Here is a 13,782-nt window from a genome sequence, read left to right on the forward strand (position 1 = left end):
TAATAATAATTAATAATTAATTTTCAAATTATCTTGCAAGAGCCCTATTATTTTATATTTTAAAAAGATCAAATGTACAGTAATTTACTTTAAATGCTTACATTTCATACCATCTCCTATGTTTTTTATTAATGCAAAGGATTAATTTGAAGTTAAAAAAAGGGTTAATTTGACTTAAAAAAAGCTTTACAAAAGTTCTCTGTGCATAACGACACACTCTAACAAAAATATATTTTAGGTTGAAGTCAAACCATACGTGCTAGATGACCAAATGTGTGATGAATGTCAAGGACAAAGATGTGGAGGAAAGTTTGCACCTTTCTTCTGTGCAAACGTAACATGCCTTCAAGTATGTATAACATAAATTGCTATACGGTATTTAACTAACAGAAATGATGAAATGTTATTTAATTTTTATTTAAAAAAATTGTATTTGTGTCCCAATTTATTCACTTTTTTTTCAGTATTATTGTGAACAGTGCTGGGCAACAATTCATTCAAGACCAGGAAGAGAATTCCATAAGCCTCTGGTAAAGGAAGGCGCAGATCGCCCGAGAGCCCTTCCGTTTCGTTGGTGTTAACAACAGTGTCTGTAGGTGCCACCAAACGTTTTAGCTAATTAGTAGGTGATCCTTTAGATTAAGTACACTATTTTAATGGTTGCTATTAGTGTAATTATGCTAAAAGCTAATTAAGGTTTGTGTTTTATAGTATAACAGAGCACCTCTCTAGTGTAACACAAGTACATATGTATACACTTTCTGTGTATTTAATTTTATATAATTGTATATTATTGAATACGTGTTACATGTATATGTTTATTAAGTCAAGTTCCTTTCATTTAAAGAAGAAAAACATTCTAGGGATTAAAGGAAAATTTTTAAATAAATAAATTTTTTATTATTGTGATCATATTCTGTAACTTAGAACGCTAGGTTTACAATATGAGATCTACAATTATTTACAGTTACCATGGAAAAATTTGTAAACAAACTGTGTATACTAACTTTTACGTATGCATGGAAAACTTATTTTTTAATGGAGCACTCATTAACTGGTGAAACTTACAGCATTTTGCTCATCATTACGTTGGTTTTTTTGTTTTTTGTTTTTTTAAGAAAATACATTTTGATAATTATATTAATCGGATTCTGTTATTTTTTATTTTATTTTTTTACAATAAGAAGTAATTGAGTTTTACTAAATAATGAGTGAATTAACAAATTAATCCAAGAAACTTAAGAAAAAAGTAAAATGTTCAGAAAGAGAGAAAAAAATTGTTGCTGCAATGTGAAAAAACAATTAATTAATTTAAAGAAACATCCAAATTAAATAGCAAGTTAATTACAATTCTTTATATAGATCTGAAATCGGTGATTTGATGAAAAGAAACCACGTTCACCATATTCACATGTTTGTTTTCTTTTTCTTTGATATCAAAAGAATGTTTGATTTTTGTAACAAGTTGACAAACAATTAAAAATTTAAATTTAAAAATTTGCGGTACAATATCAAAGTTGCATCAAATATCATTGCAGTTTTTCTTAAATTTGATCATTTTTCTTCACTTCTGCACATTTTATTACAAAAACACGTTCACAATCTTATAGATTAAATTTAATACTTAATAACTCTAGAAGAGAAAAATCATTTTGTAAATTGCCTGAAATAAGCTTATAAAAGAAGGGTCTCTCGACAGCTTGGTTAAAATTGAATTTAGAAAAATTGAGAATTTAGGAAATGAATATGATTCTTTCATTCTAGTTATAAATTTAAACCATATTCACTAACAAAAAATGTACAATTTTATTAAAAACTATCTTACAGCATTATCAAGGTAGGGGTGAAACAACACGTTTTTAATGAGTATGCCTTTACATGGTTTTACACATTAAAATATTTTTGAAATATTTCTTCAGGGTATTACACGATGGACACTAGTATGTATGTGCGATGTGTGTCTAATAACATGTATGTTTGGTGTATTCCTCGCTGGAAAAATATATAGAGAGAAAAATTTGTGTGAATAAATTCCAACTATTGCATATTTGTATAATAATCTTTATAAAACTACTTTAAACCTTTTTTGTATCCCATTAGGTGTAAATAGTTGTTGTATAAATAATATACTAAAAACCGTGTAGTTCAAAAATAAGTATTAATACCTTCAATTTTTTTTTTTTTTTTTTTTTTTAAATGAATGTATTAGTTTTATTCTTGTAGATGGAAATTGTTTCAAAAATTTCAGTGTGTAACCTTTCATAACAAGACACTTGCATTTTTTTATATATATAAGTTTACCCAAATTTCTGCAAATTGCCGCTATATTTTGTAATGCTTAGAATTGTTATTTTTTTGGTTTACAAGATTATATTATTGTTTAAAATTGTTGTTTTTGAAGTTTGTAAAACTTTCTTATGTTTTTCACTGAAAGTATTTTATATTTTTTTTTGTTTTGTGAAATTTATTAGAAAATGAGTGTATTTTTAACATGATTTATTTTTTAGAAAAGTTTAATTTAAAAAAAAAAGTAAAAAAGAAGAAATTGGAAAGGAGACCATGTTTCACTGTATCTCATCTGTTTCATTTTTGTAAATATTATTTGTACATTTTTTTTGGTATTTTTTTATATTATTTGTCAATATAAATTGCATTGGGATCAATTTCTACAAGAAATATCGGTTTTTATTAGGAATCGTGAGAAAATGTAAAAGACTCTTTTCAGCAGTCAGTTTCATAGTCTCTTCAAGTTTTTTATCTTTAAAAAAAAATCAGTGATATATTGTTAGCTTTTGATATTTAAATAAGATGTGTTGTTTTATAAATTCATCTGATTAGGCAGATTGTTCTACAATGAGGTTTGACTCCTTCTTATATTTATTTTTATAAATATTATATTGTTGATAATATTTTTATTTTTGAAATAAATTTATTTGAGATTTTGAAAGAACTATTATATGTAATTGTTAGTGTTGTTTATGTGCAATGCTTCTTTGTTAAGTATAAATTAATATAAACCTCTATTTAAGTCTTATTAGTGATTAAATTCAACAGAATGTTACCAATTAATTATTTATTTTTTAGAAAAAAGGGATACATTGTGTATTCTTCTTTTTTTTGAGTCAGTCACATTCAGACTAAATGACATAGTACACATTTTGTAAAACTTAGTACTTTAAGTCAACAGTTCAAAAACTAGTCTCATGTTTTTTAATCTACAAGTTTGAAATTTTATTTTATCTACATAGTGCTATGTGTTATTAATGTATTGTGTTTGTGACCCTGCAAGTGTGAGGTTTTAGCTTTTTAACGTGTGCGAGTCAAATTAATACCAGGGGCATTGTGCATGTGTTTGCACAGAAAAAAAAAATTGGAATGTAATGAAGATAAAATAGAATAAATTCTTGTAGTTACTCACATTTTACATTATATTGTAAATGTTGTTCCACCTATTCAAAGTGCTTTTCACTATAATTACATGATTAACGCAATTCCTATTTAATAATCAAAGATGTATAGTAGTGTATGCTGAAGGTGGTATTCCCCTCCAAGGAGAAATTCCTCATGTTTCAAAAAGAAACAATAAAAATTAGAAAAAAAATTAGTAGCTTCTATTTTATAAGGTAATTAAAATATATTTCTAGCAAAACAAAAATTTATGGTAAAACCATTCTCACTCTGGCACATTCACAAAAAAAAAAAAAAAAATGAAGACAAATTTTGAGATGCCTTCATAGTGGTGACATTTTTAAAATGAAATTTAAAAAATATTGCACAAATAATGAAACTTTGCACTTGATCTCTCAATGTACCAAAGAGAAAAGATCATAAAAAATACAACATATTTTCTATGTTGAATAAACAAGAAATGATATATAACAAGAGAGATAGCGACAATATGCAAGTTATCAGCGACTTATAACACCCTATGACATTTTAAAATTGCACGATTATGATGTGGAGCTTAGGAGTATTTTATTACCTTGTTAATATATTGTGATCGAAGTAAAAATAAAAAATGTTTTACTCCCCAAATAATTTATTATATACGATTATTCAATAATTAATGTAGTCAAGACAGTTCTATATTCACTTAACTCATATGTAAAATAATTGAAATTTTGTACTTTTTTATAATTTTAGTACATTATTTATTTGGAACTAATAACCGATGTGTGTCAAACTGATAACTTTGCATGATACTAAGTCATTACAACAATTTTGCTATGATAAGCTAATAAATTTGTTTATTATATTTACAGATATATAATTGGGAAATATGTATCTGATTATTGAAAATATAATTTTTTTTAATTTATTTTTTTAACCTTGTATGTGGCCTAAAAAAACAGGTGCATCACATATATAGCCATTTTTTTTAAAGATATGAACCAACCAGTGATGTTTCCTATCCTTAATTTTTATTAATGAAGGTAATTAAAAGTCATATTTGTAAAATAAACTGTATAGGAGTTAAAGTGTGATTCCAAGTGTAAATTAAGGCTGGGGCAATGTTTCTAGCAGACAGCTTTCTAATGTCAATTTTTCCTCAATTAAATCTTCTTTCCATTAAGATTTTAATAAAAAAAAAATAATTGTATGATAATTTGTATTAGAATTCTACTATTGGACATTTTTTAGATGTTAAGAATTTTAAAATAGAATTTAAAAATAATTCTTATGTATATATAGTTGCCCTTTGTCTGCTAGAATTTTTTTTGTGAGATCTTGCACTGTTACTGGCTTGTAAATAAGTCATTAAAAAATATTAGTTCTTTAACAAAAAAATAAATAGAATTTAGTATCATCCACTTCATTATAGATCATTAAAAAAAAGAAAATTTTAGTCTGTGTATTCTGTGTTTTACTGTAGAATATATTCTATAAAATATTTCACTTTTTGATGAACTAAGTTAATAAAAGAGAAAAAAAACTTTTTGAATTATTGGGAGTATATTACTAGTTATACATATCCTTTTTTAAATTTGGTTTTATAATTATAACATGGATTATATAAATACACATTGATTTTTTTAAAGACAGATTTTCAACAGATTTTATTTTCATAGATTGGAATAGAAATTTATATTTGAAATAATTCAATTTTGATGTTGTGTGGACCTTTTTTTTAAAGAAAATGTTCAAGGTAGAAAGACTAGCACAATTTATATTAGCAACATTTTAGGTATAAAATAATATCATAATCGTTACTTTATGATATATATATAGTATACTTTAATAGCGATATTTAAACAATTGGTCATTATTGCGTTTTCCAGATATTTCTTGTAAATTTTTTGAATTTTAAATTTTTTTTAAAACTGAGGTGTGAGGGGAAAAAAGATAGAAATTAGATTTTATCTTTTTTTTCGCACGCTGTTATTTAGTCTTATTTAATCATCAGATTTCATTAATAGACTCTCAAATAAAAATAAGCGAATATCTTTTTAACAAATAAATATTCCTTTTTTTAATTTTTTATTTATTTATTTGTTTTTTTTTTACAAAGATGCTTAGGTTTTCAAGCGTAAAATAACAGTTCCTATGGAATAAATTTGTTAATATAGAAGAAAAATACCTTGGGTTTTTTAAATCTGTCACAAACGCCCTGAAAGTGGCTTTTTAATTTACTTTTTGTAATGTTTATTATATATTCGCTTGATAAATTACTGTTTTTCTCTTTTTACATGCAAAATGTTCAAATTTTTACTGATCGATCAAAAAAAATTTTTTTGGTGGGAGGGGGGGAATTGACTGATGTCAATTTTGACATTTTTTTCTAATGTAGATTTACATCTTTTACGAGGGCAATTATACACTCATTGTGTAGTATATAATTCCTGTTAACTCAAATTTATAAAAGGACTTGTTCAACTTTATATCAAGTAGTGTTTATCAATTCTGTGAGCTAAAACATAGATCTATCGTATGAAGAATTAATTATAGTATTTTAGATTTAATATTTTGTATGATTAAGTGATTTTCTACTCCACTCCTGTTTTCTATGGATTTTGTACAATTTTCTAATTTTTTGTACATTTTCTAAATTAAGCTAGGAAAGTAGATTAAAAAAATGGCTTGCAAATTGTTTCAGCCAATTCTACTGCTCTATAAATTTTTAAACTAGATATTTTTGTTGAGTACCATATATGTTTTATAAAAATAATAATTATAAAGCAATGAACACTTAAATGAAAAAAATGTTTTAAAAATAATGTTCTTAAAACTCAAATTTGAATAGAGTTTTGTACATTCTTCCCAATCCCTTACTCTGCTACTTTTTAATATAATTAAAATTTAGTTGCTAATATAAATGGAACACATTTATACAACCTATTGTCTATATGTTTCCTTTCTTATTGGAGAAAAAAAGATCATTTTGGCAATAGTTTGCTATTTTTACTTATCATTGAACATATAGCATAGTTTTTTATACAATTTTTGATATCAACTGACACAAATTCAAAACAGTTACTATGTAAAACCGACAAAAAACTCAGTATGAATGCGAATGCCGTAATTTTTTCAAGTATCAAACATGTCGAATGTTTTTACTCAGATACTGCTGTTGGCAAATTGTCTAATTTTGTCTCTATGGTAATTTTAATTTATGCTAAGCTTAAATTAAAAAGTGCAAAAAAAAAAGTCCGTTTACACTTAACAAACAATATAAAATAGAATAACAGTCAATTTATTGCAGTAACAATATAACTGTTACAATAAAAATATAAACGTTCAATTAATGTTTTCTCGTAGTTGAAGCAAACAAGTTGGTACCAAACATTCCAATTATGACTTTTTGATGATAAGATGAACTAGTTTATGCCATTTAATATATTTATTAAATTCTTTTGAAAAAAGTATCTCCAATACCCATCCTTCACTTGGACATATGAAAAACACGAATACCAAGAAGATCAGAATAAAATGTGTACTGCGAGGAAGATGAGAGTTATTGGATATTAGTTTGTTCCTACAAATTTAATTAAATGCAACAACACATTGACAAAAGTTACTTGAATTTATGGGGTACGAGTCTACCCAGGCATTTAACCCTCGGGTCTTGGTCGCCCACCCTGCGTAATTTATAATATACTTGAATTTCCAATCAAATATACAATGCCACAGTCTAATAAGACAAATAGAAATAAATAATACAATCGAGTAAAAGAATAGAATAACCCTTGTATATTTAGCGGTCAGAATTGACCATATTTAATTATTTCAAGTAATTAAACTTTTATCTAAAGGTTGAGATGAAAAAGTTGGTGTCACGAGAGAGATTCAAACTCATGGCCTTTGGCTCAATACACCGCTGCTCTAACCACTTGATCTATCGTGACTTCAATGACTACAACCTTTCCAATAACACTGGAGGTTAGAGGTTAAAAGGAGTTGACCTTATGACCAATATTGGGTCTATTTTGCCATCTCCGTGATTGTCTAGAGCTTTTTATTAAAACTTATGGATATACCTTTGGGAATCTCGCACCATCGTCTAACACACACCTTCTCTATATTATTAGTTCTTCATTCATTCTTCTCCATTTCGGCCCCTTTGACATTGGGAAGGCAGAGCTTCCAGCACAGCAAACCTCTGATGACAATCCAATATATTTCCATTTACGATTTGTAATTATTATTACCACTTGCTTGTCATCTAAGTGGGTGACAGCATAAGTCGTTTTTATCAGATTCCAAAGCTTTATTCAGATCCTTAATCCCTTGCCTTTTCCTCTCCCAGTAGAAATCTAAGCATGCATAGGTTTTTTTACCAATAGAGGACCTCTCTCTCACTCTCTCTCTTTCTTTTGTTTTTACCACTTACTCTCACTCTCTCTTTCTTTTTTACCAATCACTCACTGACCCCCTCTTCCACTCTCTCTTTCTTTTTTTACCAATCACTCACTGACCCCCTCTTCCACTCTCTCTTTCTTTTTTACCAATCACTCACTGACCCTCTCTTTCTTTTTTCATGGTAAGGCTTTCATCAGTGATTTATGCATTATTCAAAGACACAGAAAAAAGTCCACTAACGATAGCAAGAAGACCAAAACAGACGAAACTATGAATTTAAAAATGGTGATATTTCTTAAAGTTGATCTCTAGCTCTGGTTATTCCTGATCACTTTTGGTCTGACTAGCCTACAATGATGGTCACCAAACCAAACGAAACTATATTTTTTTTTAAACACATTTTCATTAGGTCATCAGGGTGAGAGCTTGGTTGTTTCAATTTAATTTTGGTCTGCCTATTCTCGATGTTTTCACATGTCAGGGACGGCTTAACGCTATCATCGGTTTGTGTGTGATTCAATAAAACAGAGAAAAAACACATTTTTGTGAAGCTGAAACACATCTGATAGACAAAAATTACCAAACTGCAAATTTAAACATCATGAAATTTTAAATGTTTCAGCTTTTCACAATCTTCAGCTTGTGTGTGTGATTTTCATGACCCACAATGATGATAGGATGATGATAATGACAAGGAGACAAGTAAGCAAGGGTTGGTGTTCCCCAAGCCCTGCAGCCTTTTGGCTTAAACTTTTCCTAGCACCTTAGTTTAAATCAATTGACTGGATCCTCTTTTAAGAAGTAGTAGATCATTGTTTTTTCCAGTTCTTTGGATGATCTCTTTAACAGCTCTCGGTCTGTCTAGACTCACAAGTCTTGATGTTATTAATGTTGTTTAGGCTTTGTGCCATCTCTAGTTAGCCATCACTAAGAATTCCTTCATCCAGATGGCCCCAGTGCTGGTTTAATGTGTGTGCTAGTTATGGGGGTTCTTTAGCCTATGAATTTACTACATCTGACACCTCGTGTTCGTCACTTCTCTTTGTATGAAAGGAAGACTAGGATGATCTGAAATGACCGTAGTACAGGTTCATCAACTCGCTGACTTCATAATAAAATATAACTATTTTTAAATTTCTATTTTACCTGTTTTGGCAACCATCAGTCTAGACCAGGCAAACCAAAAAGTGATCTTTTTATCTAAGGATAATAAATTGGATGGTTGAAGAATGTTGAAATGAAGAATTGCAAATAGGAAAATATCACATAATTTATTAATAAATCACATAAATTAATTCAAAATAATAATTTAACACAGTTTTGAGCAGAGATAACATCTAACCTTAACAATTAAACCTAAATGACATGAAATACACTCAATTTTGGAGTCCATTTATAAAAATTTACATCTATAATTATTGTCACACACTTTCATCACATTCTGAGATGCTTTTCAATGTTTCTTAGCTAGTAAATTAGTTTAAATTAACATATTTAATAAATAACTCATTTGTATTTTAGTAAAATAAAAATTTTCAGATTTTTTTTCTCTGAACTGGAAAAGTTATGCGGCTTAGAAATGTAGAATGAATCTATGAAAATAAATATGTTAGCCCATAATATTTGAAGTATTATATAATTTAATTGACAAAATTTCAAATAATGCTTTGGGTGCTTACAATGTCATGAGCTTATTACAACTAAATCACATATTAAATGCCTATACAATTTTATTATTAAGTATTCTAAGACAGTGGATTAAGAATAATAATTTATGATTTCTCTTTGATCCAGGTATAATGATTTTTTAAGTCAAACAAAAGATATCTCATTTCAAGTCATAATTGTTCATTAACATTTTTAATACAATCTTTTTTGTATAAAGATGCCTCCATCGACACTTGGCACATAAAGTATCCCATTGAAAAGAGCGAAAACAATACTTTAAAATCACCACCCACAACTTGCTCGATGTACACCTGTCCTAGTTCGTGTCCACCGAAAAAGACGAAATTCGATACGACAGCCATAATCCAGAGGGGCGTGCACACCACCGCTTTGAGCCGTCTCATGTTCCTCGGGTCAATCGACGATTCAAAACGTCCGTAGGCCCGCGTCTTGGCAGCGATTCGTCCGACGGCTTCAAGAGCGACACCGACAAAGTTAAGTACAGACCATATGAATATCGTTTTGTTGATTCCATGCCATAAAAAGACGAAACAAAAGCATAGAAAAGAGGCAAACAGCCTCAGGCTCAGCTTCGTGACATCTCGGCCGCAAACAGGCCGATAAATTGAACTGAACATGAACAAATAGAATCCCCTGTCAAAATGCCTCCACATGTCGGAATATAAATAGATCCTGTTAACGCACCTAGGCGTAGGAGGGGCGTCGTATCGTTCCGCTTTGGCTATCGCAATCGAAAACCCGTACAAGACGACATACTTAATAAAGAAAAACTGAGACATGCACAGCCCGACGCCGCCGACCGTCCACAACCCCAGCCTGACCAACTCATCGATGTGGTAATGCATCGCATGGCAGTAAAAGAAATGAGAGCCCGCTTCGTAAACAACGTACCAGACGAGCACTCGGAACAAATCAAACGCCAAGACGGCACCCCTGTCAAAAGTCCATGGCTTATATGGACAGAATAGATTTTCTTTAAATGTCTTATAAGGGATGAGAGGGCCGAGTAAGAAACATGGCAAGTAGAATACAAAACCGAGGAAAGATAGAAATTTTTTGACGGTGCTTTCGCAAGAATGGACTTCAGACAGAGCAAAATCTATGCATCTGATGTGAAACCAGCTCCATGCGACTGCGACCAATGAGACCTCCTCTTCACTCAACTGGAGCAATCTGCCCAAGGTGTTATAATTGAGGTTTATCAAGATAATAAAAGTGACTCCGAGAGTCCAGACAAACGCCCTGCTCCCGAATATCATGACGACGAAAAAAACTGAAAATTGGAAAATTAAAATCAAAGGGAAAAGAAGCGGGAAAGAGAATGAGACGAAAGAAATGGTCAGTGTGAAATGTAGGATGGGAAGGGCTTCGCTGTCGATCCGCCTCATAAGTTCGCATAAAAACAAGTGCAGGCCAAACCAAGGGAGGAGCTTAAAACAAAGCCCCGTCCACAGGAACCACTCGAAATCTGAAACGTCTTTTTCCCTCTGGAAAATTGGCCAACCGGGTGAAAAATCGCCGGAGTACATGGCGCTTTTCAACAGGTTTCCACCCTCGTGCACCTTGAGCATGGCGTAGAGGAAGCAACATGACCAAAGGACGAAATACAGGCGGACTTCACCTTTCGGCAACGGAGACATCAAAACTTGACACCACCAAAAAGAAAAAAAGGAAAATCCTAGACAACTGACAAGTAAACAAAAACAAACGACGTTATGGTTATCCAAATGGACGCACACAGAGACTCAAAACTCAACACGAACGCCCTCATAGGCAACGTCACCACTTTGCGTGATCTTGACACCGCTGTCACGCATTTATTTATTTAATGAACAGGCATAGCTTATTATACATCTCTCTCTCATTCGTCATTCATTCTTTCTTACTCTCACTCACTCACTCTCCATCTCTCCCACCATCTCTCACTCCCTCCCTCTTTCCCGCCATCCGCTTACTCTCACTCACTCACTCTCTCTCTCTCTCTCTCTCTCTCTCTCTCTCATTCGTCATTCATTCATTCCTACTCTCACTAACTCACTCTCCATCTCTCTCACTCCCTCCCTCTTTCCCGCCATCACGCTTTCTCTCACTCCTCTCACCCTCTCTCTCTCTCATTCGTCATTCATTCATTCTTACTCTCACTAACTCACTCTCCATCTCTCTCACTCCCTCTCTCTTTCCCGCCATCACGCTTTCTCTCACTCACTCCTCTCACTCTCTCTCTCTCTCTCTCATTCGTCATTCATTCATTCTTACTCTCACTAACTCACTCTCCATCTCTCCCAATCTCTCTCACTCCCTCCCTCTTTCCCGCCATCACGCTTTCTCTCACTCACTCACTCCTCTCACTCTCTCTCTCTCTCTCTCTCTCTCTCTCTCTCTCTCTCTCAATCTCTCACTCTCTCACTCACTGCGACTATAAATAAAATCTTAATCAAAATTAAGATTAATTTTGCTCACTCTTGAGAGCAATCTATCAACCAATCAATAAATAAATTGTTCATTCATTCATTCTTAATCTCATTCATTCACACTCTCTCCCTCCCTCTCACTCTCTCTCTCCCTCCCTCTCACTCACTCTCTCTCACTCGCTCTCTCTCTCTCTCACTCGCTCTCTCTCTCTCTCTCCCACTCTCTCTCTCTCTCTCACTCTCGCTCTCACTCTCTCTCTCTCTCGCTCTCACTCTCTCTCTCTCGCTCTCACTCTCTCTCTCTCTCTCTCTGTCTCTCTCTCTCTCTCTCTCTTTGGAGCAAATCTTGTTTGATCAATAAATAAATCGTTCATTCATTCTTATGTCACTCACTCTCTTTCACTCTCTCTCCCTCCTACCCTCCCACTCTCTGTTTTTCTCACTCACTGCGACTTTAAATGTAGCATCAATCAGTCCCTCTCTCACTCTAGAGACTAAATCTTGTGTGATCAATAAATAAATCGTTCATTCATTCCTTCAAGATGAGGTGGGAAGGGAATGAGCTTGGCGGATAGAGTGAGAAAGGGAATAACAGAGGGTGGATGAACAGATGAGGAAGAAACAACTGAAAGCAGTAGTTCTGTGTTTAGGAGAAGAGAGATCAGAAGAGCGAGAATGAGTATGACGTGTATTGAAGTCCTAAAGGTTAGGAAATCACATATATAAGGAGAGAAGTGGAAAGATATTGTGTGGTAAAGGAAGGAACCAAGGAAATATAGCCTATGGTGGGTATAACCACTTCAAGCTAAAGTACATATCTGTCAGGTGGGACCTACCTCTTTGGGGAGCCACAAATAAAGTATACAAAAAAATTTATTAAGTGCTTAATTCTATCATCCAGCTCTCCAGTGAGTCTCCCGAACATCACACATCCATAGTCAAAGTGAGGAAGAATAAGAGAGGAAACTAGGAGTTTGCGAGTACTAATGGGGAAAAGGTGGCTGGCTGATGGAGGGTGGAAAAGCAAAGGTGGGAAATCTGGGAAATGTGAGGTTTCCAAGATAAGTTCTGGTCAAGTACAATCCCGAGGTTCTTGACAATGGGACAGAAAGAAATAGGGTGATTGTTAATGGTAAACAATGGGATAAAAGATAAGGATTGGAGGAGGTAATGACATCCAAAGTTCCAAACGCAATGGCATGAGGCCTTTCTTCATTATGTTTAAGGCAATTTTTAGTGATGCAGGAGCTAGTTGAATTTATGTCCTCCTGAATTTTTACAATTGCAGCTTGTAAGTCAGTAAGTGGACAAGAAAGGTAAATTTGAGGGTCGACTACATTAAGATGGTGGGAGCATTATTTTACGGTATTAGGACAGCAGTTAATATAGCAACAAAAAAGAGAAGCAGAGATACTTGACCATTGAGGGACTTCAAATTAGGGAGAGGATGGGGGTTATTTGGGATGATTACTTCTAGGAAATGACCTGAAAGAAAGGTTGGAATCAATTGAGGACACTGCGGGAAAAGAATAACGTTTTGAGTTTAGCAAAAAAGGAATGATCTACTGTATCAAATGCATTAAAGAAGTCCAGTAGAACAATAATTGTAATTTTAAGTTGGTCAATGGCCTTCTGTATGTCAGTCGAGATTTTTAGGACAGCGGATTGTACAGCAAAGTCAGGATGAAAACCAGATTAGAGGGGACAAGGATATTTGAGGTTTCTAAATAAGAAGACATTTGTAAATGGACTAATTTTTCAAAGGGTTTAGCTAGGTTTGAGAGTAAGATATTGGACGGAAATCATTAGGGGAGGTAGCACTAGGAATTTTATTTAGTGGTTTTACAATTGCTTACTTCCTACTGATTTCACCTGATTCCACATT

The 13,782-nt window shown here is 32.2% G+C and overlaps 2 protein-coding genes across 3 annotated transcripts in view; one reads left to right on the forward strand and one right to left on the reverse strand.

The window, feature by feature from the left end:
• The window catches only part of LOC106667188 (translational regulator orb2-like), a 113,666-nt gene extending 109,347 nt beyond the window's left edge, over positions 1-4,319 (forward strand). For both annotated transcript variants that reach the window (XM_014394966.2, XM_014394967.2), the window contains 2 exons: positions 239-349; positions 465-4,319. In XM_014394966.2, the coding sequence (XP_014250452.1) occupies positions 239-349; positions 465-581 (228 nt within the window). In that variant the 3' untranslated portion in view covers positions 582-4,319. The remainder of the gene's footprint in view (positions 1-238; positions 350-464) is intronic.
• A 4,765-nt stretch (positions 4,320-9,084) lies between these two features.
• On the reverse strand, positions 9,085-11,221 carry LOC106667250 (protein-cysteine N-palmitoyltransferase Rasp). Its single transcript, XM_014395094.2, has one exon. It carries the CDS (start codon positions 11,124-11,126, stop codon positions 9,636-9,638), a length of 1,491 nt encoding a protein of 496 aa, XP_014250580.1. The 5' UTR covers positions 11,127-11,221; the 3' UTR covers positions 9,085-9,635.
• Positions 11,222-13,782: the final 2,561 nt, after the last annotated feature.

The sequence above is a fragment of the Cimex lectularius genome, unplaced genomic scaffold, assembly GCF_000648675.2.
Source record: "Cimex lectularius strain Harlan isolate CLEC.00 unplaced genomic scaffold, Clec_2.1 scaffold207, whole genome shotgun sequence".
In the NCBI taxonomy this organism is placed as follows: domain Eukaryota; kingdom Metazoa; phylum Arthropoda; class Insecta; order Hemiptera; family Cimicidae; genus Cimex; species Cimex lectularius.